Source organism: Pyrus communis, chromosome 17, assembly GCF_041283825.1.
Source record: "Pyrus communis isolate YQ-2024b chromosome 17, ASM4128382v1, whole genome shotgun sequence".
Classification (NCBI taxonomy): Eukaryota; Viridiplantae; Streptophyta; class Magnoliopsida; order Rosales; family Rosaceae; genus Pyrus; species Pyrus communis.
The window spans coordinates 23,581,170-23,605,512 of NC_142581.1; the positions used below are offsets into that span (position 1 = coordinate 23,581,170).

Here is a 24,343-nt window from a genome sequence, read left to right on the forward strand (position 1 = left end):
TATGTTATCTAATCATTAATTATTAGTTTGGCTTAAAGTTTAGTGATTTCAATAAGTACAACAAACTATTTGTTTTCACTTGGAGTTTAAAGCTTTACATCTTTTCAGTATTACTGTGTAGAATGAGTTAAAAATTCATTTAGTTTTCCTTCAATATTTGACTTTTTTTTAATCAATTATATGCATCTTTGATGTGGCCTGTTTTTTTAAATCAGATATATTCAGTTTAAATTTTAATTAAGATACGTGTCAATTTTATAACAATAAAATTAATAAAAATTAAATTTATTAACACATTTCAATCAATAATTCCAAGAAAAAAAAAACGACACAAGACAAAAACGAAACTAAAAAAAAAAAAACTTTTTTGAGTTTTCAAAATTTTAATTAGTTTAATTTTTAGTTTTCAGTAAAGTAATCTCACCATCATCTTCTTCAGTTGCCCCAGGACGGACAACAAAGAACGGTTCGGATGGCACTGCCCCTTCATCGTACCAATTCTTAGCTTTCTTCTCTACCAGATCAATCTGCAAATATATATTCAAAGAATTTGAATAAGAAACTAGCTCGAAATCGGTATGATATAATACAAAGTGGAAAATGGAAGTAGGGCATGTAATTTTGTAACTTTAACTAATTAACTATACCTTGGTGAGGGTGTTAGGAAAGTTGCATGGGCGCTGAGCTCCGCAAGCATAAGCGTATCCGTATTTTTGGCCCAGAAAAGCGGGGTTTATGCTGCACATGTCCATCCCTCTTCCATGCTCATTTGGGTCTAGTGCTGCCTCCAATTTTCCATATGGACTCCAATCCAGTTGTATTCGAATCTACCAACCCTGTGTTTTCCATCAAAAGAACAACAACAAATTAGTTTACAAAATTTATATAGTTTACACATTTAGTCTCCTTAGCATTACCCAGCAAATTAATCGCTAGCTTCACGTTAAATTGAATACACAATTTTTTTTGTCAGTGAATTTAGGTCACATATTGAGTTAATTTTGTGCTTTTTATTCTAAAAAATGATAGAGAATTATTATTAGCATTCCAAAAATCTAGTTGTGCACTTCTCATAAATAGTATTTTTCTTTGTAAAAATAGAGAGTTTGGAGTGCACAACTAGATTTTTCGATTGCCAATAATAAACATGATAAAAATTCAGCAATATAACTTTTTTCTTGCTTTCATGTTAGATAGATATTCATGTCATTAACGTACTGAGTATCTGGTAGTACATCTTTGCCAGTATATGACCGAAGATTTTGTATCTTAAGCTTGTCCAGAATCGTTGTGTTAGCGTTGTGTTCGCAACAATCTGCTTACCATCCTCATCTGTCTCTTCATAAGCATTAATGAAATGGAACGTAATGTATAATGGAACTTCCACACTCGCCACCTTCAATACAAAGAAATTGTATACAATTAATAAATCAAAAGAAGAACAAAAAGAAAACTAGTTAGTACCCAAAACATCAGATTGGTAGGAACTTACAATGTTGCCACTAGCTTTAAACATAACATGCATAAACGCCTTGGAGTCAGGGTGCCACTCAAACTTGTACAAGGGAGTGGGTTCGGCCTTGAGCAAATTCCTAGCACAATACCTCAGTGGCATCTCGGGCACAATGATTGAGTGCTCGGTCACAGGGAAAGAGTGCACCCAACCCGGAGCCGGTCCACGGCTACAATCAACCCGCCTGATCACCTTCCTCTCATTAGTACCCGGCTCCATCCTGACTGCCAAATATCCTGGGTTGATTAAATCCGGCAACAAAGTCAAAAACTCGGTATCAGTCACGATAAGATGTGCCGAGTGTCTTCGTTTTCATTTCATTTATCGTAATTTATTTTTTTGTAAATCTTCAGATAAATTAATTTTTGTTATATAATATATTTTGATGTACTTTGTTTTCTTCATTTAGGTACATTAAATTCATTATAATATATTTCAATGCATACATTTAAATACACACATTTCGATACAAATATTTAGGTACATTAATTCAATATAATACATTTTGGTACACATATTTAGATACATTAATTTAATATAACACATTTTGGTACATATATTTCGGTACATATACTAACATTTAAATACATTAGTTCAATATAATATATTTCTGTACTAACATTTATATATATTAATTGAGTCTTTCAAGTTTCAAGAATGTTAAATAAAATTAATAAATTAAAAAACTCTTTTTTGGTCAATTTTTTTAAATATATATATATATATATATATTAATAACTTTAAATATTTATAGGAGACATTAAATAAAATGCACATTAATTATTTCGAATTAATGACACATCAAGAGATTATAATCAATATGTAATCTACCACTAAGTTTATTTTAAATTTAAATCTTCTTAAAAGATTAAAGTTAAAAAAAACCCCTAAATAATAAGCAATGTGGCCGATTATGTACTAATCACAAGCGATTTGGAACGCCCAACAATCCTATCCAATGTGATGTATATACATTAAATTTCATCATTAAATGATGTAGAATTTTATAACATTTTAGATGTATTTAATTGCGAATTTGTTCTGAAGAATTTTAAAAAGTTAAGAAATTTGAAGGAATTGAAAGGATTTTGTTGTGTATTTTAAACGCTCACAAATCTCATATCTTCTTATGAGATTTTGAGAAAATTGAATAAAATATTTTCATAAAATTTCTACAAATTAATTAAATTTTAGAAAAATTCATAAATTTATAAATTTATTAAAATCTCTTAATATCTCAATGGAATACATCTTCTTAAATTAGGGTTAAGTTCGAAATTTTCTTTCGGTCATTTCCATTGTAATTTTTTTGTTTTGTTTTTGAGGGGTGTTTTAGTCTAATAAATCTTATGTTTCGTTCCTATTAGTAGAGATTACAAAGTGATTTTTCGTTCGCTCCAATTTTCTACAGGGCTACGGTAAAGTGTTGTGGTTCCGTAAGGTACCATGTGGTAAGTGGGATGGGGGCGGAATGCTCTCGTTTCATGTTTGGTGCGTCAAAGACAGTGCGACGCGCTATCCCACAGAACGAGTTTTGGCTGAATTTTTGTTTCACCTTCCCCCTAGAACAACTCGTTCCACCCCCGTCGAACACAAAATTATAACATTTTAAGACAAAAATGTCCCTAATCTTTTTCAACATTTACACCATTCAAATCATAAAACAAATCCTAAAATTTTAAGCAAACTAATGAAAAAGTTTGAAAACTTTGAGTTTTAACGAAAGATAAAAACGTGTTGTAAGTGAATAGTACTTACTATAAGTGATTTTTAGAGTAAAAATGTTAAATAAACAGTACTAGTGTTTGGTTATGACTCTCATCTTCTCTGCCGCTGCCTTTTCCCGTAGCCTTCCTCCTCATCCTCTCCCGTAGCAGCTGCATCTCCAGGTTCGATCTCGATCTTATCCCGTAACCGCTGCATCTCCAGGTTCGGTCTTGATCTCTATAAATCTTTAATTTTGCTTTTTTTATTGGGTTTTACTTTTTCGTTTTCTTGATTTTTCCATGGAAAATAGGATGATTATGTGTTGACTCTAAAAATTACAAAACTTACGTGGCATGCATGCCGAGTAACTAATGAGCTAACTACGTCATTCGGTTGATGTGGGGCGTGCCAACTCATCGGCCGAGCTCGGCTGAGGAGTAAAATTTGTTAATGTTGCGTTGAACGCGTTGTTGACTTCTTTATCTTGCGACTGTGATCGAGGAAGGAACAAATCTCGGCCTTTGGATTCTCGAGCCTGAAAACAAGACTATTAGTTATGCGAAGTTCACAAATCGTCGGCGCCGGATTCAATCACAGAGATTATATTCGTGAGAGTATAAGCATGTCGAATCGACACCAGACTGTACGAACGCAAGTATTCAAAGATGATGTATGTCTTGATGGTGAATGTGGTTCGGTTGTCAGAATGTTGAACTCTGAAACTCACCTGTGAGTATTCAATCATAAAATCACTCGGCGTTTAATGCGCCGAATGTCATAACTCGTAACACCTTACTTCACCGAGAAGGCTAATAATATGACATCTGCCAATAAGGATTCTGAAACCCTTCTCGACCGAGACTTGAATAGGTAACCAGTTGGCCTCGATGCAGTGCTGTTTATCCAAACTGAAGATACTCCTGGGTCGGCTGATTCTACGGCAACAGTGCTGTTTATCCAAAGTGAAGGTATTCGCCGGTTGCCTTCACAGTGCTATTTATCCAAATTGAAGATGTGTCAGCGGGACAAAGAAAATAAAAAATCTCAAGATATTTGAGAGGTTTTGCGCAGGGCAGTTGTGTGTTTAATTGGAGGTCCTTTTTGTCGTTGCCACTGCCTCTATTTATAGATTTTGTAATGCTCAAGCATTGAAATAAAGTATTCCAGTTCCATTTTAACTCTCAGCGTCCATATATTGTGATAAAGAACCTTTTTGATAATATCCCTCAAAGTCAAGATTCCTCGGGTCAATTTTGTGTGCTCCCTTCATCTTTGCAGAACACCAATCTAATTTAAAGATTGGTTATAATATTTAAATGTCGTGTATCTCTGTCATCCAAATTCCATGTAGCAATGACATTCCAATTTGCATCATTATCTTGACTTCAACATTATCCCAAAACCATGCATCTTGACTATTCAAACCTCATCTTAATGCACCATCACCATGCATTAAAAACCTAGCCTACCTAGGTTTCTCATCTCACCATTATCCAAGCCTTGCAAATCTCATGCTATGCTACGTGTTCAGAATCCAAGCCGAGTTGCTCTAATTCACACAATACACTGCTAACAAATCCAAATTAAATCGGACTATTTCATTTGCTTCGGGATATAATTTGCACCCTATTTATTTGGTTGAAAAAGATGCTAGGATAATTCATATTAAAAGATAATGATTATGATAAAAATAATAATATTATCCTTTAATAATGATAAAAAATTATCTCCACTTTTCCATCCAACGATTGAGAGGTATGCTCACTCAACGGTCTTGATTGCACGGGCTAATGGTGTAAATTTGGATCCAAACATTGCCCCCCAGTTTCCTTGAACTTCGGCCCGTAAGCCGAATGTCTAAGGAAACTAACCGTTCGTCGCCAACAACATTTCATCGTATTGCCGAAACAAATTTTGTTCCTCAGCATTAAAGCCATCTCTGTTTTGCCAATGTTGTAAAACGGGGCCGAGGTCGAGAGTAATTGGAGTCAAGGTCAATAAAAATCATTCCTGAGCTCGACCTGCCTATATATATATATATAAACTTGATGTGACACATTTGTACATGCAGTTAACATATATATATTGTGCATTTGAATGGCCTCCACCAAGCTTGTTCTTTAGTTCACATGCGCTGACTTTGACCATTGCTAACAAAACCTTCGCATGCCATGATATATCCTTTTTGCATGCTACCCTTTGTTGGTCGAGATTCCAATTTGCCTACCATGTGGCGTGCAGGCCTTCATGAAGTCCCACCGAGAAGAACTTGATTCCTGGTATAATTGGTGGATGATTTGGTTGGGACATGGTGGCCTGCATGGGACCGAGAAAGCTGGGCCGAGAGAAAAACTGGGGTCGAGCAAATGATATGTTTTATATTGGCTCAGCATGATAATCAAACTTTGGCCGAGCTCGACCTGCCTATATACATATATATAACATGATTGCCTCGGCCTGCCTATATATTTGGGCCCATGCCGAGTACCAGTTCACCGAGCTCGGCATATGTGATATATACATAGGCAGAGCACGGGATGTTCCTCAGCTCAGCAAAACCACTTTTATTTAAACACGCCTAGTGTGAATTGAACTACCAGACCGTCAATCACATAGACTCTCGACTGTGATGCATGGGATGTTCCGCAACCCTCTTTATCATCTTAAGCATCGGCCGAGGAGCCAAATGGTCAAGGAAATTATTTGTCAACGGGTATCAAAATTTTCCCCAACTTCGGCTAGATGGCCTTGAAATTCATAATTCCGCCGAATGACCACGACCAGTTTCTATTATTGACCAAACTTTTTGGCTAACATATATCGGCAAAAAATTGGCCGAAGAACATCCTCGCTGGCCGAGGTCTTATATAGAGTGTCCGAGAATCATTAGCTATATGTGCCTGGTAGCTGAGGAACTTCATCGTTGGCCGAGGTCTTAAAGTGGCCGTATATATATATATATATATATATATCCAAAGCCACAAAAAAACAAAATCAAAACTTGGCCTATTGGCCTTGGAATGATGTTGTCGGGCATGCATATTTCTGTCACCTTTTCTTTTTGGCTGGGGGCCGAGACTATTCCACCGAATGATAACATTATCATATTTCAGTTGCATTAATTCTCTCTTTCCTACCCTGAGAAATGATGCAACAACAGTGGACATCATGGCGCTGAATGACCACTAAAAAGTGGCCTACCATTTAGGATATGTACATACACACACGGCATCGGGCCATAATGATGTTGGCTTTAACTTTCAAACAAATTGCACACTGCACAACATCAGGCGAGTACTGCACCAAGCATCAGGCCTTCACTGCTTAAATGTCACCGAGGAGGAGCTTATTGAGACTTGGCCTATAAAGTCTGCCCCCCATTTTTTTACATCGGCTTGCATAGCTGTATGTTTAAGAAAATAACATATAATTAACAAACGAAAAGAAAAGTGGCCGAACCATAGTCAGGAGGAGGCCAACGATACTTTATTCCAAGTCGAGATCGTGTAATAACAAAATTTTCAAATTGATTTTGCTCTAGGCCGAATAAAGAATTTTCTCCAAAGATTTTTGACTCGGCAAAATATTTTTCATTTTCGGCTGCCGAATGTGTTGGACAATTATTATGCCCCCCAGGCATAATAATTTCGCCAATTTCGGCTTTTAACCCGAACAACTAAGCCGAACGGGATTGCTCCATATCGGCTGTATCGCCAAATACCATATCGACTGTCATGGTTTCGGCGTCCAAGACCGTATCTCCAATTACCATATCAATCGATGTGGTTTTATGGTTTAAAGCTGTGTATCGATCTTGTTCGTCATTGGAATACTCTTCTGATGAATCATTTTCTGAGTCAATTTTTAGCTCAGAAAATTGAACATTTTCTTCTAGGCCTACCACACTTTCAGTTTCAACCGAGACAACAAGTGACCTAGGTGTTTCTTCGGCCGCATTGGCAGTTTCCTGAGACCGAATTTTGATTGTGGCTGGAGCGAATAATTGCCCCCCCTCCCGGGACCCTAGGACTTAACCATTTTTCAAATGGAATTGATCTGTAATCAGAAACGTAAGGAAAATGTTCTTCATCTAGTCAGGCATTAAATCGAGCATTGTCTTCGTTTACCCATTGCTCTTGTAAGGTAATAGGAGCTTTTATTCTCAACCTGGCTCTCACGCCATGAAGAAGTTTTATCGCTTCCCACGATTTTTTATCCTCCTCAAAGCGATTTCTATTCTCCTTAAGGTGTTGTGTATTCTCCACTCTGGTTCTTTTCAATTGCACAAGAAGCTCGTGCAATCGGCTAAATGGAGCCGGATTGACATCTTGATATATCATATGAACTTCGTAGTTTTAGCACTGGGTCCCATTGGGCGTGCCAAAATGTTGACTTTAAAAATTACAAAACCTACGTGGCGCGCAGACCGAGTAACTAATGAGCTAACTACGTCATTCGGTTGATGCGGGGCGTGCCAACTCGTTGGCCGAGCTCGGCCGAAGAGTAAAATTTGTTGATGTTGCGTTGAGCGCGTTGCTGACTTCTTTATCTTGCGACTGCAATTGAGGAAGGAACAAATCTCAACCTTTGGATTCTCGAGCTTGAAGACAAGGCTGCTAGTTCTGCGAAGTTCACAAATTGTCGGCGCCAGATTCGTTGACAGTGATTATATTCATGAAAGTATAAGCACGTCGAATCGACACCAGACTGTACGAACATAAGTATTCAAAGGTGATGTATGTCTAGATGGTGAATGTGGTTCGGCTGTCAGAATGCCGAACTCTGAAACTCACATATGAGTATCCAATCATAAAATCACTCGGCGTTCAATGCGCCGAATGTCGTAACTCGTAACACTTTACTTCGCCCAGAAGGCTAATAAGATGACATCTGCAAATAAGGATTCGGAAACCCTTCTCGACCGAGACTTGGATAGGTAACCAGTCGGCCTCAACGTAGTGCTGTTTATCCAAACTGAAGGTGTTCCTGGATCAACTGATTCTACGGCAACAATGTTGTTTATCCAAACTGAAGGTGTTCGCCGGTTGCCTTCACAGTGTTGTTTATCCAAACTGAAAATGTGTGAGCAGGAAAAAGAAAATAAAAAAATCTCAAGATGTTTGAGAGGTTTTGCGCAGGGCAGTTGTGTGTTGAATTGAAGGTCCTTTTTGTCGTTGCCACTGCTTATATTTATAGATTTTGTAATGCTCAACCACTGAAATAAAGTATTCCAGTTCCATTCTAACTCTTAGCGTCCATATATTGTGATAAAGAACCTTTTTGATAATATCCCTTAAAGTCAAGATTCCTCGGGTCAATGTCGTGTGCTCCCTTCATCTTTGCAGAACACCAATCTAATCCAAAGATTGGTTATAATATTTAAATGCCGTGGATCTCTGTCATCCAAATTCCATGTACCAATGACATTCCAATTTGCATCATTATCTTGACTTCAACATTATCCCAAAACCATGCATCTTGACTATTCAAACCTCATCTTAATGCACCATCACCATGCATTAAAAACCTAGCCTACCTAGGTTTCTCATCTCACCATTATCCAAGCCTTGCAAATCCCATGTTGTGCTACGTGTTCAGAATTCAAGCCGAGTGGCTCTAATCCACACGGTACATTGCTAACAAATCCAAATTAAATCGGACTATTCCACTTGCTTCGGGATGTAATTCGCAACCTATTTATCTAGTTTAAAAAGATACTAGGATAATTCATATTAAAAGATCATTATTATGATAAAAACCATAATATTATCCTTTAATATTGATAAAAAATTATCTCCACTTTTCCATCCGACGATTGAGAGTTATGCTCACTCAACGGCCTTGATTGCACGGGCCGATGATGTAAATTTGGATCCAAACATTATGAGAAAATAAGTTAGTTTTCTTGGTTTCTCTGGTTTAACTTGTGCTTGGGAATTGTATTTGATTAGTGGTATGTTTGTGTTTTGGTTGTAAATCTACAGAGTAAATGACCCAAACTTAAACTCAACATCCTTTCTTTGTGGTTACATTGTGAGTAGGTATTTGTGTTCTATGTTTTTGTTTCTTGTTTATGTGTTAATATTTACCAACCGCATCCGAGTGTGCATATTTTGAAATGTTAGCGGCTCATTACTAGGCGATTTTGTTTCGTAAAAGAACCCCTTATGCTTCACCATGTGTTTCATCATGTAACTGCTAGCTATGAGAAGGAACCCGTAGTGAATTATTCTTTTGAACTTGTTGAAATATAGAAGGGTCTCTTTAATAATCACCGGCATTTGGTTTCTCTAATCTCTAGTTCTAAGTGGAGCCAATGCCTGGGGCTAATTAGTTTTCTGGTACATGGTATAGAAAGGAATTATTGATTTCAGTATTCAGTTGACATTCTTACCAAGAAGATTTAAAGGTCATAGTCAAGCTATTCTTCATGCCTTTATGCTCTAACATGTGTAGAGATTTATGTTTTATTTGTTAGATAAACATACAGAAAGTTCCGCTTTGATTAATGGATTATTTTCTTTGCTAATGTGAATCTGTGATACGCTTAGATAAGCAGTTAGGTATCCCCCAATGATTACAATAAAAACCTATCAACTGCAGAACTGTAGGGCAAAAATAGGGAGTAGATAAACTCCGAAACCATAAACAAAGGAGAAAGAAATGGATTTTTATACTAACTGGTCGGAAGTTCCGAGCTCTCTACAGTTCTTCCCATATCCAAGAATTCCTTAAAGCATCCCAATATTTAACCATGCTTGAGCCTTCATGAAGGAGACTGAATGTAGCTTCTGCAGCTAGCATGCCTGTAGAAATATAACTAATAAGTTAGATATCTTCATGAACTTAAAAGCAATTTAGAAGTACAGGCACTTATGTAACGCATAAAAAAATTCTGATTTTTCCAATTCATAATACTAATACATGCTTCACCATGAAAAATATGTACCATGAGCTGGACCATTTGGCCACTTGACTTCCCAACAGAAACAATCAACCGTGAATAGGTATAACGTAACTTAACAAATATCATCTACCAGCATTTGTTGTAACAAATAAAATTTTGAGCATGCTGAATTATTTTCACATAATTAGGCATACTGAATAGAAGTAAGATAAAACATAAACCAGATGAACAACTATTTGGTGAATGATACCTGATTTCATTGCAGTACGAGTCCTTTTATTTTGGGTACATTTAAAAAGCCAGCTGAACATCCAATAAGGGCTTCTCCAGGGAAAAGTGGATACGGGATAGACTGAAATTTAACTATCATCGTATTTCTACTTGTATAACATGTATAACAGAAAAAAAAAATACATACATAGTTACGAACACGTCTATATAATTATAAATACGCAGAGAGGAAGCGGAGAGAGTACCGTTCTCTTATAATATAGCAGCCATGTCGCAAGACTATAAATCTGGCACCACACGTTAAGCAAACACCCATCTTATCAATGGTTCAGAATGATAGTCTGACCACATATGCAAACTGTAAATCTAAACCATTGATCAAGTAAACTTTTGCCTGAATGTGTGGTCCCTATACACTGTCTGGCAACATAAGCGCCTATGTCGCTAGAATGTCTGGCAATAGGGCATTACACTATATATTCAAAAGTTGAGAAACCAAGGAGAAGAAGGATTACAAATTGTCTACTTCTGCTTGTAGCGTGCTTTAACTACATCTTACATGAAATTACTATGATTGACAACAATGAGATCCAGCTATGGGAAACTCTATTCTTAAAGCCTCCTATCAGGAATTACTATGATTGAATTTCTATCAGGAATTACATGAAATTACTATGATTGAATTTCTATCAGGAATGAAAAAAAATCAATAAATGTGAGCCTAGGACTAGGACCGAGTATTTTTTTCAGGTCAGATAAATGACAAAGAACTTGGAAGTATTGTATTCACTAAACAGTCAGCAAAAAAAATAATGAAAGTTTAAACTCCGTGTATCACTTCTCCAATCGCATGTACAGAACAAACATTTAGAAACACTAAAATTCTGATTTCTGAGTACCTAAAAATGGTGCAAAACCCTTGATCAATTAAGAGAGATGCATTATATGATCCAAGGGCAACAGATGCATTTAGATCATTCAGAAGAACCGCTGATTTAATTACCTGTAATTCTTCATAAGGGTTCAAGAAAGGGTTATGCTAATTCAAAGCAACCACAAAGCCAATAGAAATCTGAAAAGTTAAGCAAGAAACCCATTAATATTGCACTCCCTATATAAGAAGTATCACCTTGTTTTACTGAGTACGAAAGAGAATACATTAGCAACGCTACAAAATAGATAATTATTCATCAAAAAGTTTGGCTACCTGTCTATCTTTCATGTGGTATAAAAATGAACCCCCGTATGTCTTTGGATCCAGGGGCCAACCTTCATCAATTTCCCAAACCTGAGACCATAAAGGTAGAATCAGAATAGTGTGTGTGTGTGTGTGAGAGAGAGAGAGAGAGAGAGAGAGAGAGCTACCTTTCAATTCTATGCCACGCTGGAAGTTTTCCTTCTTTGAACCATCTTTGGCAATTCCCATTTTATTAGTTCCAATGCCAACAACCGTGTCGTTTGTATCATATAATATCTGACAAATTTGATAACTTGTAAAAAAGTATCTAATGTACAGTACATTGAGCAACAGCAGGAAGAAAGTTACAGGAACACCTCAATAGCAGCAAAGCCTGGATATATTTCTACCCCAACTCTTCCGCCTTCACTCCCATCCATCGTACCAACTCACTTAAACTGCATCACAAGGTCCACGATAAAGAAATTGTTTAGCTGTAATTATACATGAATTAAATGACAGTGAAGAGAAATATTGACAAAAACAAAAGGGAGCTTCGTGAAAAGGTTGCAAACCTTGAAGTTGAACGAAGATTTCATTTCCACCACAAAAACCACAGGAACAACAGGGCCAACAAGGACTGTTTTCCACAGCATTATGCCACTTTGATTCCACCTTATTGTAGCGAAATATAGGTTATCGATTTCGTGGCAGTTTCTTTTGTTGTTATCTGAGTGTAAAGCTTTGTCCGATGGAGTTGAGACTCCGTTATGGGATTTTGTTTCCGTTACCTGTTGGAAGTGTTAACCATTTTACCCGTCTCTGTTTCCTCATCGGCCAAGTCTAATAAAATTCATCCTCTCTCCTGTAGGGGCAAGGCATCGATCTCATCAAGATTACTTGGAAAAAGCTGATAAGGCAAGGAGTCAAAGACTTTCTTCCGGGGCACCTGCCGCTGCTAATTGATTTCAGGAGTTTTTATGTTGAAGGGTGTAACTTTCCTCTGGTTTTCCATAATGTTTGGAAGGTGCAATCTATCTTTGTTGCTTATTTTCTTTTCGATAGGTACAAATGTACCGCTTATGAGGTATCGTTTTGAATAATTAGGCAGAACCGAACTTGTGTTTCTTGTCATGTTGAGGTGCATCCATCATCTTGAGCTTGGATTGTTCGGTAACATTCGGTTAAAAACTCCGGTGTCTTGATTGTCGAACCAAAACAAAGACGCCTTTGTGTGAATGTCCAATTTGTTGATCGGTTGATGTAGATGTTTTTAACGTGGCAACAGGCCCTTCATTGCTTGGTGTCACTTTCTTTCAAGAAGGATGTAAGACGTACTTGTGACACCTAAAGTTTTCCATTGCCCGGAACATACAACACCTTCTTCTTCTTCGGTCTCCACCCTTGTTCATCAAGACCGGGAGAACATTTCGTATACATGGAAACGAGCTTACACGGATCAAATAGACTTCTGAATCATATCGAAAGAATTGAAGCATCGAGCCAACTTTCGATTAATCTGAGACGGTACAAATAAAATAGCAACAAATATTCCTTGATTGAGGTTTAAGTTTACATCTAAAGTGGCATCAGTCTTCGGTACTTGAAGAACCACACAAATGCAGAGAATATGCAAAAGCCAGTTACTCCTGTAATTATAAGTACCCACTTAAATGCAGCAGGCTCATCAAACAATGCTATTTCGAAATTCATCCCAAATATTCCTGCCACAACCCCAAATATGGCAACAACAAACGTTGCTGTCGTGAGTAGTAACTCAAATTGAATCAGCTGGTTTCGAACGTTATCCTGAGCGCAAAAACTTCCTCGTGTTAAAATTCGGTTCCACCAATACAAGGAAAGTTCAATGAAACCAGGCAGAGAAATTTATTCAGGATAACAAGGCACTTACCAGCTGAATGTTAATGAAATCTTCGGTGTCGTCAATGTACTCTTTCAACTGAGACATGGGACAGAAATAACATAAGCTTGTATTCTTCTCGAGTTAATATGACCAGGGAATGTTTAGATATAGTCATCGATATACATATAGTGGTGCCAATTTAAAAAACAAGTTCTATGCTTACCGATGTCAGCTTATTGAGGGTGCTATCAATGACAACAAAGTATGCTTCCAGCAACATCTCAAGCTCTTCTATACTCTCCTTAGCACTTTCTGAACTCCTCATGCTTTCATGTCTACTCCTTGCAATGCTCAGGCTTTTCTCAAGCTTTCGGCCATCGGGAGGTGAAGAAACAGGAGAAACAGGAGCAGAAAGAGATGGACCGTCGGTCGATCTGTACCCCATCATAGATTGATCACCATAAAATGCTGACTCCATGCGACTTTTCTTCTCAGTGAGATACATCTCAGCCATATCTCCATCATCATCCATGAGCTGCTCTATTTCATCCCGAACCTAAACAGAGGCAGCTCAAACGTTGGAATACAGTTTTGGTTGTCATGGTGGCTTAAGCAGGATGAAGCTAATTAGTAGATAAAAATACAATACCTTCTGAACTCTCCGAGTCAAGGCAAGAAGTCTGCTTTTCAAACGACGTGCACGTTCCAAGTTTAGTGTACTGATTTTTGACGTGAGCTCATCCAGTAATGGATATGCTTCAATTTCTAGTTCGGCTGCCTATACAATACACCGTTAATAAATGAGTTACTAACTTGGAGAATGTTTAGCCACCAAGAACATGATCCAAGTTCATACTTCAAACTACGGATGGTGTCTTCAAAATTGTGTAGAGCATTAATAATCAACGGGCATACTGTAAATATAACAAATCCATGTATATTTTACTTTTTAGAGAAACAATATATTATTAAAATTGATTAATCTCGCAAGAATACAAAACAGACGACAAGAAGTCTGCTGAATACTGAAGTTAGAAGCTAAGAAACTAAAAGATGTAATTTTGTTTTGACAAAAACAACTCTCTAAGCATAAAAAATAGCAATATTGGGGCATTTCTTGAACTCTGACGTGATTAAAAATGATGCAAAAAATTAAAAAAATAAAACATCAATGTACAAATGAATGCAATCTCTCTTTTGGCTAAATGGCAACTGCTGTAATCAACAACAATAATCAAAGGAACTTTGTAATTAATAGCATCCATCAACGTTCTGTATACTACTCCCTGCGGAATTTCCATGAGGATACGGCTCTAAATCCTAAGAGTGCGGAAATAAAATGTAAAAGGAGATGCAAAATGTTGAACTACAAGTAAAATATTGGGGGAGAAATGAATAAACTCATTTCTTTTTCCCCAACTAAGTCTGCACTGTCTCGTGCCCACTTACCAAAACTAGAAAAGGGTGCTGCTGATTTAATTCGAAAAGGTTCACTCTACCTCCAATAACTTACCAATTTATTTAAAACTTAAAGTAACCAACAGAACTGAAAAGGTGCGCAGTAATTGCATAACTGCAAGTAACAGGTACACAAGGCATGATAATTATTTGGTCCTATAATCCCATCATGTACTTACAAAAAGATAGAAGTTGTGTTATCAATTCAGATATCACAGCACATATTTTTCTATTTAATCCGCTAAAGAACTCCAATATGATCACTTAAGCAGACATGGATTGTAGAAGCAATACCATACAAAACAACTGGGAGTAAATGGAACACTATTATGATGACCGTAAATCATCCTAATATCAATGACAAAAAGATTATTCAACCATCAGTGTTCTTCACTGTCTAAAGCCTCATGTTTTCAATTTCAAACACCACACCAAAGATACCACTATGTTGAGTGCTTGATGAATAAAACGTAAGGGGCACAAGGTCCTCAAAGCAACAAGGAACCAAGTCCTTAGCTCCAATCATCACGAAAAAAAAATTTAACAACATAACCGGCTGTGGCAACGCGGCAAGTATCATTATCAGTCACCAATAAGGAACTGAACTCAAAACTATATAAATCCTTACGTAATGGACTGTACAAATCCACTGAGGTTCTATAGCCAATTTTGCACCATGTCTCAATGCCAGCTCAAGCATCTGTGGTACTTGAGCTAAACAAAATGTGACAGATATGGTTATTAGGTTATGCACTCCACTTTTTTGTATTACTTACAAGTCTTCAAAACCTATTAAGTATTTACCGGTCCTCTTGCAAGGTTATCAAAATACTTTTAGAAATATGTCCTTGCAGAAATAACAGTCATCGTCCACATCTAGTAATGAGCAATGATAGAGATCCTAAATTCTTGTGTTCCCTTACATACCTGAGAATCGAGAAATGTACAGGCAGCCTCCAGAGCAACTTCTAAAGCCCTAAACTCAAATGGCAAATAATCAGGTGATGTGCTCCCAAACACACTATCAAAATTTCTATTTCCTCTCTGCCGACTCAAGCCAGAACCATCAGACTGCCAAACATCACCCACTCCATTTGTTGTCAATCTTCTCTGAAGCTCCACCACATACTGCAATACATAGCTATCAAGGGAATTCAAAAGCAGAACCTCATCGGCCGTAATAATACATCGAATCTGCTCTAGATTAACCACAATAGCTTTCTCTCTTCCAAGGATGGTGGAAGGGTAAACAAATAAAGGATCAAGCAGGCGTAGATCACGAGCAGGAAGATCACAACGACGCATCATGGTGAACTTATCAACCTCAATGATCTGAGAATTGCCAGACGTATCAACGCGAATCCAAGACCGAAGGCCCTGGCCCCGCTTCTTCAGCCCCAGAACATCTACTCCTTGAAAAGGTTGCCTTCCAAAGGCAGATGATCGATAAGATGCTTCGCGAAGGTTTACAGCTGATGCAGGTTTTGGGACTTTTGGTGGAAGCAGCCTCTCTTTGAGGTCCTCCATTACGTATGAGCTCTCAATGCTGCAACGTTAAAAAACAAACGACTTTAATTTTGATGTAACACTTGTCTATATCTACATGCATACAATTCCAGGGCCAACGATTGCACAACTTCTTGATTAAAATAAAGGGAAATAAATTCCTCACAGCCATTTTCGGTCCCAGAAATAAACAGGGGTGTGTGAAAATCATTTCCACCATAAGGGAAAATACTTTCTATAGTTCATGTGTGCTAAATATGATTGTTATCTGCTGAAGAATATATCTTAAACTAAAATAAAGAGACCCAATTCATCAAAATTTCAAGAAAATAAATTATGGGATATAAGCATATGATTCAACAAAGCATGGAAATCTAAAACCAAAATTCTATGAACTCCAATCCCATTTCCACCAAAACAAAAACGAAAGCATCAGAAATCCAAAAGCTACAAGCTTGGTGGCTCAAAGTCCACTATCCCAGTTTCCACACCATAAAAACACGTAAACAAGCACACCCACATAATATAGAGCAGAAGAAAATCACCTGTAAAGAGATATAAAATGTCGGTTGCTGCAAAAAGCTGGTGGTTGTTGATGATCGTCAGCAGCTCAGCTCACAATTGAACAATTCTTACGGACGAAATTGAAGAATCGATTGGCCTGAATAAGAATCAGAACCCTAGATTCAGAAATCGAGAGGATTTCAGCATGCCCAATCGAGATGCTAACTGAAATTCGCGGAGGGCGTATCAGGTGGTTTGTCTACCGGTTCGTTGGAGGAGGAACCAAAAGAATCATGGGATGGGAGGGCAACGTCCTGGAAACAAAATCCTCTACTTTCAAAAGGGTTAAAATAATTAATAAATTAATAATTCTTTTTCTGAATATAAAATCAATATTTAATGGTTTTGTTTTGTTTTGTGCAGAGTAGAAAGTAGGAAGAATGTGAGTGAGTTTTGTCTGCTTTTGTTTCTACCCGTTTTTTCTGGATCCTACTTCAACTGCTTAATGGGTCAATCGGGCCTTAAATGAAAGCCAAAACTAGGCCTGACAATTTTTTTAGACGATCCGTTAATCGGACGCTAGACAATTCAAAGATAATGGATTTCGGATCAACCTATTAAAAAGTTGGGGTCGTTATCAGGAAATTCGTTAAGAATTCGTTAACGTGTCAAGTCGTTATTGGGAAATCGTTAAGAATTTGATAAAATTTTGTTTGTCGGATATAGAGGTTAGACATGAGAATTTCTTGCATGACTCGTTAACTCAACACAAAACGACATGACCCGTTAACGAATTGGGTCGTTATTTAGTTACATGTTAAGAATTTGTTAAGATAATGGGTAAGATACGACACGACCTTTTAAGATAACGAGTATGACACAAAAACGACACGGACCCGACTAACGCGACCCATTTGCAAGCCTACACAAAACATCCATACCCAATCCAACTGAATTGTTTTCTTCTTCTTCATTTCTTTTGTTTTGATTAAGTGTCTTTACTAATTTTTTTTTCTAACATATTTACTCATTAGGAATGAGTACAGGAAAAGAAAGAAAAATGATTCTAATTTCCGACTTTTTCATGCTTAAAAACATAAAGGATTCGTAAAGTATATAGGTTTCGCTTTAAAATTCGTTATCGGACTAGGAATTTGATCAATTAGAAGGAGTAATGGATATAATTCATATTCATTACTATTCTCATTTCTATACTCCTTTTTTTTTGTCTAAACACTCGTATTTCTTTTTTTCATTTGTTGAAATAAACGATAGAATTTCATTAATAACCAACCACTTACAAGGATACCAAAGCCATCTACTTACAAGGATGCCAGATGGGTACATAAACTCCAGTGATCAATTTCTTGATCTATAGGTAATGAGCACAAATTACAAATTATTTTAAAACCCATGTATGACAATCACTCAAAACACACCACTACAATGAGAAGTCCCGAGATTGATATGACCCATAAATGGCATATTAAGCACCGAAACATTCACCAAAACCTATGCTAGACAGCGAGGCTACAAAATCGCAACAGCGACACAAACCAATTACCGAAGTAGCACTGAATAGTCATAAAAACTAGACTGAAAAACAAAAGAACAGGGTGACATGTGATGGATCCACAAGGAGATGCAGCTGCAAGTTGGCAGTAGGTATGGGTATCAAAGGCAGAGGCACCTGTAGGAATGTCGGGAGGAGTGAACGGCCAGCTGTAGCGGAGACGAGCTCAGAGAGGTGGGGAGGAAGATCCAGCCAGTGCCACCGTAGTCGTCGGAACGCTCCACACCCCAAAACCAACATAAAAGTACCAAGAGCCACCAACGATTCCTCCAGCCGGAGTTGGTCGTAGTGATGGCAAGAAAAACGGTTGCACCGCCATCCCCATCCCCATCCCCATCACCACCACCACCACGAACCCAAAGAGGACAAAATGACAGTTTGTATGAAAGTCAAATGTTTCTCTTTATATTTTTTGCAGCGCGCAAAACGAAATCGTCCTGTACTGCATCCTAACCTCAAGTTGACCATCTTGATGAACATATTCTCTAAGATCATGTTCCCTGTGGGTGTCCAAATAGCATGTACAAGAAATTCAAACTTTTTTAAAGAGTCTATTAAGCCATTTAGAGTAAATTTTACATCTTTTCTCATGTCACGTGTACTACTATCACACAAATCTAAAATTTTAATCATATTAAAATTTCATTATTTGTTTTTCTTTGTTAGTATTATCAAAACTTTAGTTTGTCAGCTAAAAATTATTTAAAATTTTAATTTTGCATGCTGGTGGAATACACGTGACCCAAATAAAAGTAAGACGGTTGAAATAAGAAAGTTACTAGCAACTCCCGAATAAAGAATCAAGTCTGATGAGGATGTGCCACTACAAAATGGACAATTAGAAATTCAAACTTAATTGAGGAGAGGAATTGTTTGGTCCAACTCTACTTGTGAAGTCAACTTACACCCATCAAATCGTATCCGTTTATAAAAAATCATGCAATCATAAATTATTTTAAATATTTTCATTTAAAATACGAGAGTGCTTCACGCCAAAGCATGCAGGCGCAGGTGTGGCACATGTATGCCGTGACAAAGCATCCAAATATTATTAAACAAAAAGCATTGGAAGCAAGAGAAGTTCGAGAGCATCTAATTATTTATTTATAGAGATACTAAGAGTGCGAATATAACGACCTCTAATTCCGCCCCCCCCCCCCCCCCCCCTCCCCCAAAAAAACAAGTTATCGAAATATGCAACGAATCCTCCTAGAGAATAGATACTACTATATTTCCAGTTTGTATATTGAAAACATAATTTTAGAAGCCGCTTGATTCGTGATACTATTTTTTTACATAATTTTTTTACACAAGTTTTTATATGATCCACTTCTTTATGTATTTCAATAATCTGAATCATTTATTTTTTTAAACATTATTGATAGATTATCCTAAAAAAATTAGACAAATATAAATTTATTAAGACATTTGTTTATAGTAAAGAAAATAAACAAATACGGTTTTACAAAGAACTCTAAGCCCTTAATCGAATAACCACATAGTTTCAAATGTGAATAATTTTTTGTAAGGCTAAATAGCCAAAATGGTCCATGAGATTTGCATAGCTCATCACTTTGGTTCCTGAGATTGAAAATCAATAGAAATGGTCCCTGAGATTGTCCATCATCCATCATTTTGGTCCTTCCATTAAAAACTCTTTGGGCAATTTTCAAAGCTTCGTAACTCAATCGTTTCTTAACCAAATTCGACCCATAATATATCAAAATGAAGATAGGAAAGTGTAGAAAAAGATTATACAATTTGGAAGCCCAATGGTTGTCGGAGGTTGCGGGAAAAAAGCCTCAAAGGTGACTGGTCAGCCGGAAAACTGAAAAACTCGCTAGAAACTGGGTAAACTTTAAATGTTCATAACTTCTTCCATAATCAACGAAATTGAGTGATTCAAAAACAAAAATCATACTTCTCGACGAGACAAAGAGAATGGTATCTTTCTTGACAGCTAACTGGCTATGGGTTGGCCAGAAAATGACTCGAAAGTGGCTAACTCGAAAATGGTTAGCCAGTTTCGAGCCGTTTTCCGGGCACCCCACAGTGAATTAGCAATCAAGAAATGTACCATTCTCTTCGTCTCATAGAGAAGTATGATTTTCGTTTTTGAATCACTCAATTTCATTCAGTATTGAAGAAGTTATGAACGTTTAAATTTACCCAGTTTCCGGCGAGTTTTCCAGTTTTCTCGCAGACCAGTCACTTTTGAGGCTATTTTCCGGCCATCTCCGGCAACCATTGGACTTCCAAGTAGGTATAATCTTGTTATACACTTTCCTATCTTCATTTTGATATATTATGGGTCGAATTTGGTTAAGAAACGATTGAGTTATGAAGCTTTGAAAATTGCCCAACGAGTTTTTAACTGAATGATCAAAATGATGGATGATGGACAATGTCAATGACCAAAGTGATGAGTTATGAAAATCTCAGAAACCATTTTGGCTATTTAGCCTCTTTTTGTAAACACAATCTTTAAAGGAAGACTTACAAAATAAACGGTTAGTAAATTTGAATCCTTCTCGAAACAAAATATAATGTGGGATGAAGTTAGCAGAATCGTGTGTTGTGTACATCTGTCACAAAAGATTCTTTTTGCAGATGACAAACTTACATCCAAGTTGATAACTTTCTCATTCTTTTAATTTAGCTTAGAATATTAATATCGTTCATTCAAAAAAAAAAAAAAAAAAAAAAAGAGAAATAAACACAATTTGCAATAGTAAGACGAGAAATCTCGACACTCTTCATTTGATTTGCCAAGGCATTGCTCGGCTTCAGAGAGCTATGTACAAAAAGGACAACTAGATCCTCAGTTCCATCATGTATACAAGAACAACCATTTTTAGGTTGCAATGGGACTAATTTTGCTTTAAACCCATGTATCGATTGATTAAATACAACTTTCCCTTCAAATATAAGGATTAATGTGAGATGTGTAGTCCCTAATTCCAGCTCCTTCCCATCCCATCCATTCCTCCCACATGTCCCAATCTGGATCGTTCATTCCCCTCATCGGCTCGTCATCCCCTTCGTCGTACGTCTCATACATCTGCGATGGAGTCGTTGTCTCTCCTCTCAAATCGCTCATAACAATCTGCACCAGACATATCGACAAAAGAAATATATCAGATAATTATTCAGGTGTGCACAAAACATTGTAATGGGACCATACCATTTGAGATGGTTTTATTTAGCTAAAATGGTAGATTTGGCGTAACTCCTCAATTTGATCATTGAGATTGAAAATCGATATAAATGGTCCCTGACTTTGTCTACTATCAATCATTCTGATCATTCCATGAAAATCTCCGTTAACTTAAGAGTATTTGGTAAAATCGATATAAGTGGTCCCTTATTTTTCCATTTAACGGAGATTTTTCACTTTTTTAATCTCAAAAAACAAAGATGTCCATCTCAATGACCATTTTGGTTATAAGTCTTTGGTGAAATATCTCAATCAGAGGCTTATCCCGGAACCTAATACCAGAGACTTTCTTGCGAATATCTCAAAAGATGCCTATATAATTCAATGTGAGATGTAACCCCATTACATATCATCATTGAAAACAAACACAATTCACAAAGATGCTGCAAATTCTTCATTTTTTTAAAAAGCAAACGATATTATCTACACTAAAGGGGAATGAGTAGCTCAACTTCACAATCAGCTAACATTGTAATAATGTAGTTCAAATTCGCCTTTAACGAGAAATGAACTTAAGACTGCTTACTTACAAATGAAAAGAAATCCTACTAGACCATAATACTAAATAACATTCTTCATTAAATTTCAAAGTTTTATTCATCAGAAAACAATTTCAGACAAATGCCAAGGGACTAATGACATATGTCCTATTAATTATTATATATCCACTAGCTTAGTGCCTAAGCACTCATTAGACTTTATTAGTATGTAATTTAATCTTATTCACAGTTTATATCATAGCTCCCTGAAGCTATTGTCACCTACTACATTCCACCACTACTAACACCTTCATTGTCACCTGCATACCTACCACCATTACTACCCAATACAGTTTTTGTTTTTTTTTTTTTTTTTTTTTTTTTTTTTTTTTTTTTAAATCATTTTCGACTAAAATACCAGATGCATTTTCAAATCATAGAAACGTAAAATTTTATTTGTCATTTTCGTTTTACAAGAGTTTTTCAAAAATCGTTTTGTAAGATGTTACTGGACGGACCCTTAATTCTCTGATAATCCAACACAAGAAAAACCAGTTTTCGTCTAAACTAGCATGATTAGTATCTAAAAATAAATAGTAAGCTTAATATATAAAAAAAAAAAAAAAAACAATATAAGACACGAGGGAATATAATTACATACATCATAGGCTTCATTGATCTGGTGAAACTGAACTCTACAATTGTTTCCTCTGCATACATCTGGATGATACTGCAATTCATCAAAACCCAATCAGCCAAAAAAGTCCCACAAAAATCCCTTAAAATTCTATAAATACACAAAAGTTAATTAATTATAATTATATAAAACATAGGAAAAAAAAAACTAAAAACGAAAAAAATACAGATTAGATATCAGATTTAGAAAGAAAAAAAATACAAACCTTCAAAGCAAGTTGTCTGAAGGCCTTCCTGACCTCAGATTCAGAGGCACCAGGTTGAATCTTCAAGGTCCGGTAAGGATCCATCACAGAAGAAGAAGAAGCAACACAAGAAACCATCCCCCTCTTATCATTCACCATCTTCTTCCTCCTCGCCTTATTATCCTTCAACAGATTCCAGGACGACCCACTGCCCCCGATCAAACCAGCTCCAACGCAAGCCATTCCAAAAATCTCAGAAAACCCAACAATCCTCCGGCTATTTAAAGAAAACCCAATGATCCTCTTGAGTTGGGAACGCGACCCAATCAATAAAATCAGAAGCTTTTTCCTTGAAACTCAACGATTGCAATTTGCAGAATAAAAAAAATGGAGGTACTGGGGAAAGAGGACTCGTTTTTTAGAAAGGGAGGGGGAAGGTGCGTGTATATATAGAGGGAAGGGAGAGGGAGGCGGGTCCTTATCCATCAACCCACGGGGTCCGTTTCAAGGGGTGACGTGTATTGTGTTGTTTTGTGGATAAAAAGATAGGAGGAGGAAGAGGAGGAGAGAGGGTCCTCCTTCCTACCTCTTTGCGATGCTTATCTGGTTTTATCCGAGTCGTATTTGGAGAATATTCGTTTATGAGTTATTCTTCTTTGGCTACCCACTATTTTAGAATTTTTGCATTTTCCTCCTGCATCTTATTTGACCAAATCCAATTTTTCTATTTATTGTTGATGGGTACCTTTCATTCTCATAATCTTTTAATGTGGTCCATGACCCTTTTTTTTTTTGGAAATTTTTGAATTATCATATGAAACTATACACGTTTTTCCCTCAGATGTGAGACTCAGGCCGCCAGCAGATGTTCGTGCCACGTTTTGAAACTTGTAAGAAGTTTTATCCTCGTACATTCTCCTCGTACTGCTTGAGAAATTCTAAATTATGAAACAGTTATGTCCGAGAATGAATGAATTGTGATGTAATGCCAAATAAGCCACAGCCGTGTTCGGCCTCACCATTATTGGAGAGTTGACCAAAATGGACACTAAATACATTTTGAAAGATCTTCTCCAAATCAGTGGTACGACTATTAAAATCGTGAGCATCAACGTGTAGGTTTCAAAACCAAGTGGTAATATCGAGTCCCGTAGTTGTTGTGTCATACGTACTAAAATTTTAAGTAGTTTATCATCTCAATGTTCCAAAATTATTAATTTGTCATCTCACACCAACTTTGTTAAAAAAATAACCCATGCCTCTTGCACATGACTTGTGATCAGCGTTATTCCAATCTTTTCAACTATTTTAAAGAATTTGTGTAAT

General features: G+C 36.7%; 2 protein-coding genes and 1 pseudogene across 2 annotated transcripts; all 3 read right to left on the minus strand.

Moving 5' to 3' along the window:
* Nucleotides 1-392: 392 nt before the first annotated feature.
* Nucleotides 393-3,436, minus strand: LOC148689644 (carotenoid cleavage dioxygenase 8 homolog B, chloroplastic-like; annotated as a pseudogene).
* A 9,578-nt stretch (nt 3,437-13,014) lies between these two features.
* MGT1 (magnesium transporter 1) lies at nt 13,015-17,309 on the minus strand. The gene is made up of 6 exons (XM_068446984.2): nt 16,909-17,309; nt 15,785-16,403; nt 14,049-14,177; nt 13,623-13,955; nt 13,448-13,495; nt 13,015-13,344 (listed from the first exon to the last, which is right to left on the minus strand). The coding sequence occupies exons 2-6, from the start codon at nt 16,382-16,384 to the stop codon at nt 13,114-13,116; spliced, it is 1,341 nt and encodes a 446-aa protein (XP_068303085.1). The 5' UTR covers nt 16,385-16,403; nt 16,909-17,309; the 3' UTR covers nt 13,015-13,113.
* Nucleotides 17,310-21,172: 3,863 nt separating this feature from the next.
* Nucleotides 21,173-23,433, minus strand: J8 (Chaperone DnaJ-domain superfamily protein). Its single transcript, XM_068446972.2, has 3 exons — nt 23,039-23,433; nt 22,798-22,866; nt 21,173-21,546 (listed from the first exon to the last, which is right to left on the minus strand). The coding sequence occupies exons 1-3, from the start codon at nt 23,258-23,260 to the stop codon at nt 21,361-21,363; spliced, it is 477 nt and encodes a 158-aa protein (XP_068303073.2). The 5' UTR covers nt 23,261-23,433; the 3' UTR covers nt 21,173-21,360.
* Nucleotides 23,434-24,343: the final 910 nt, after the last annotated feature.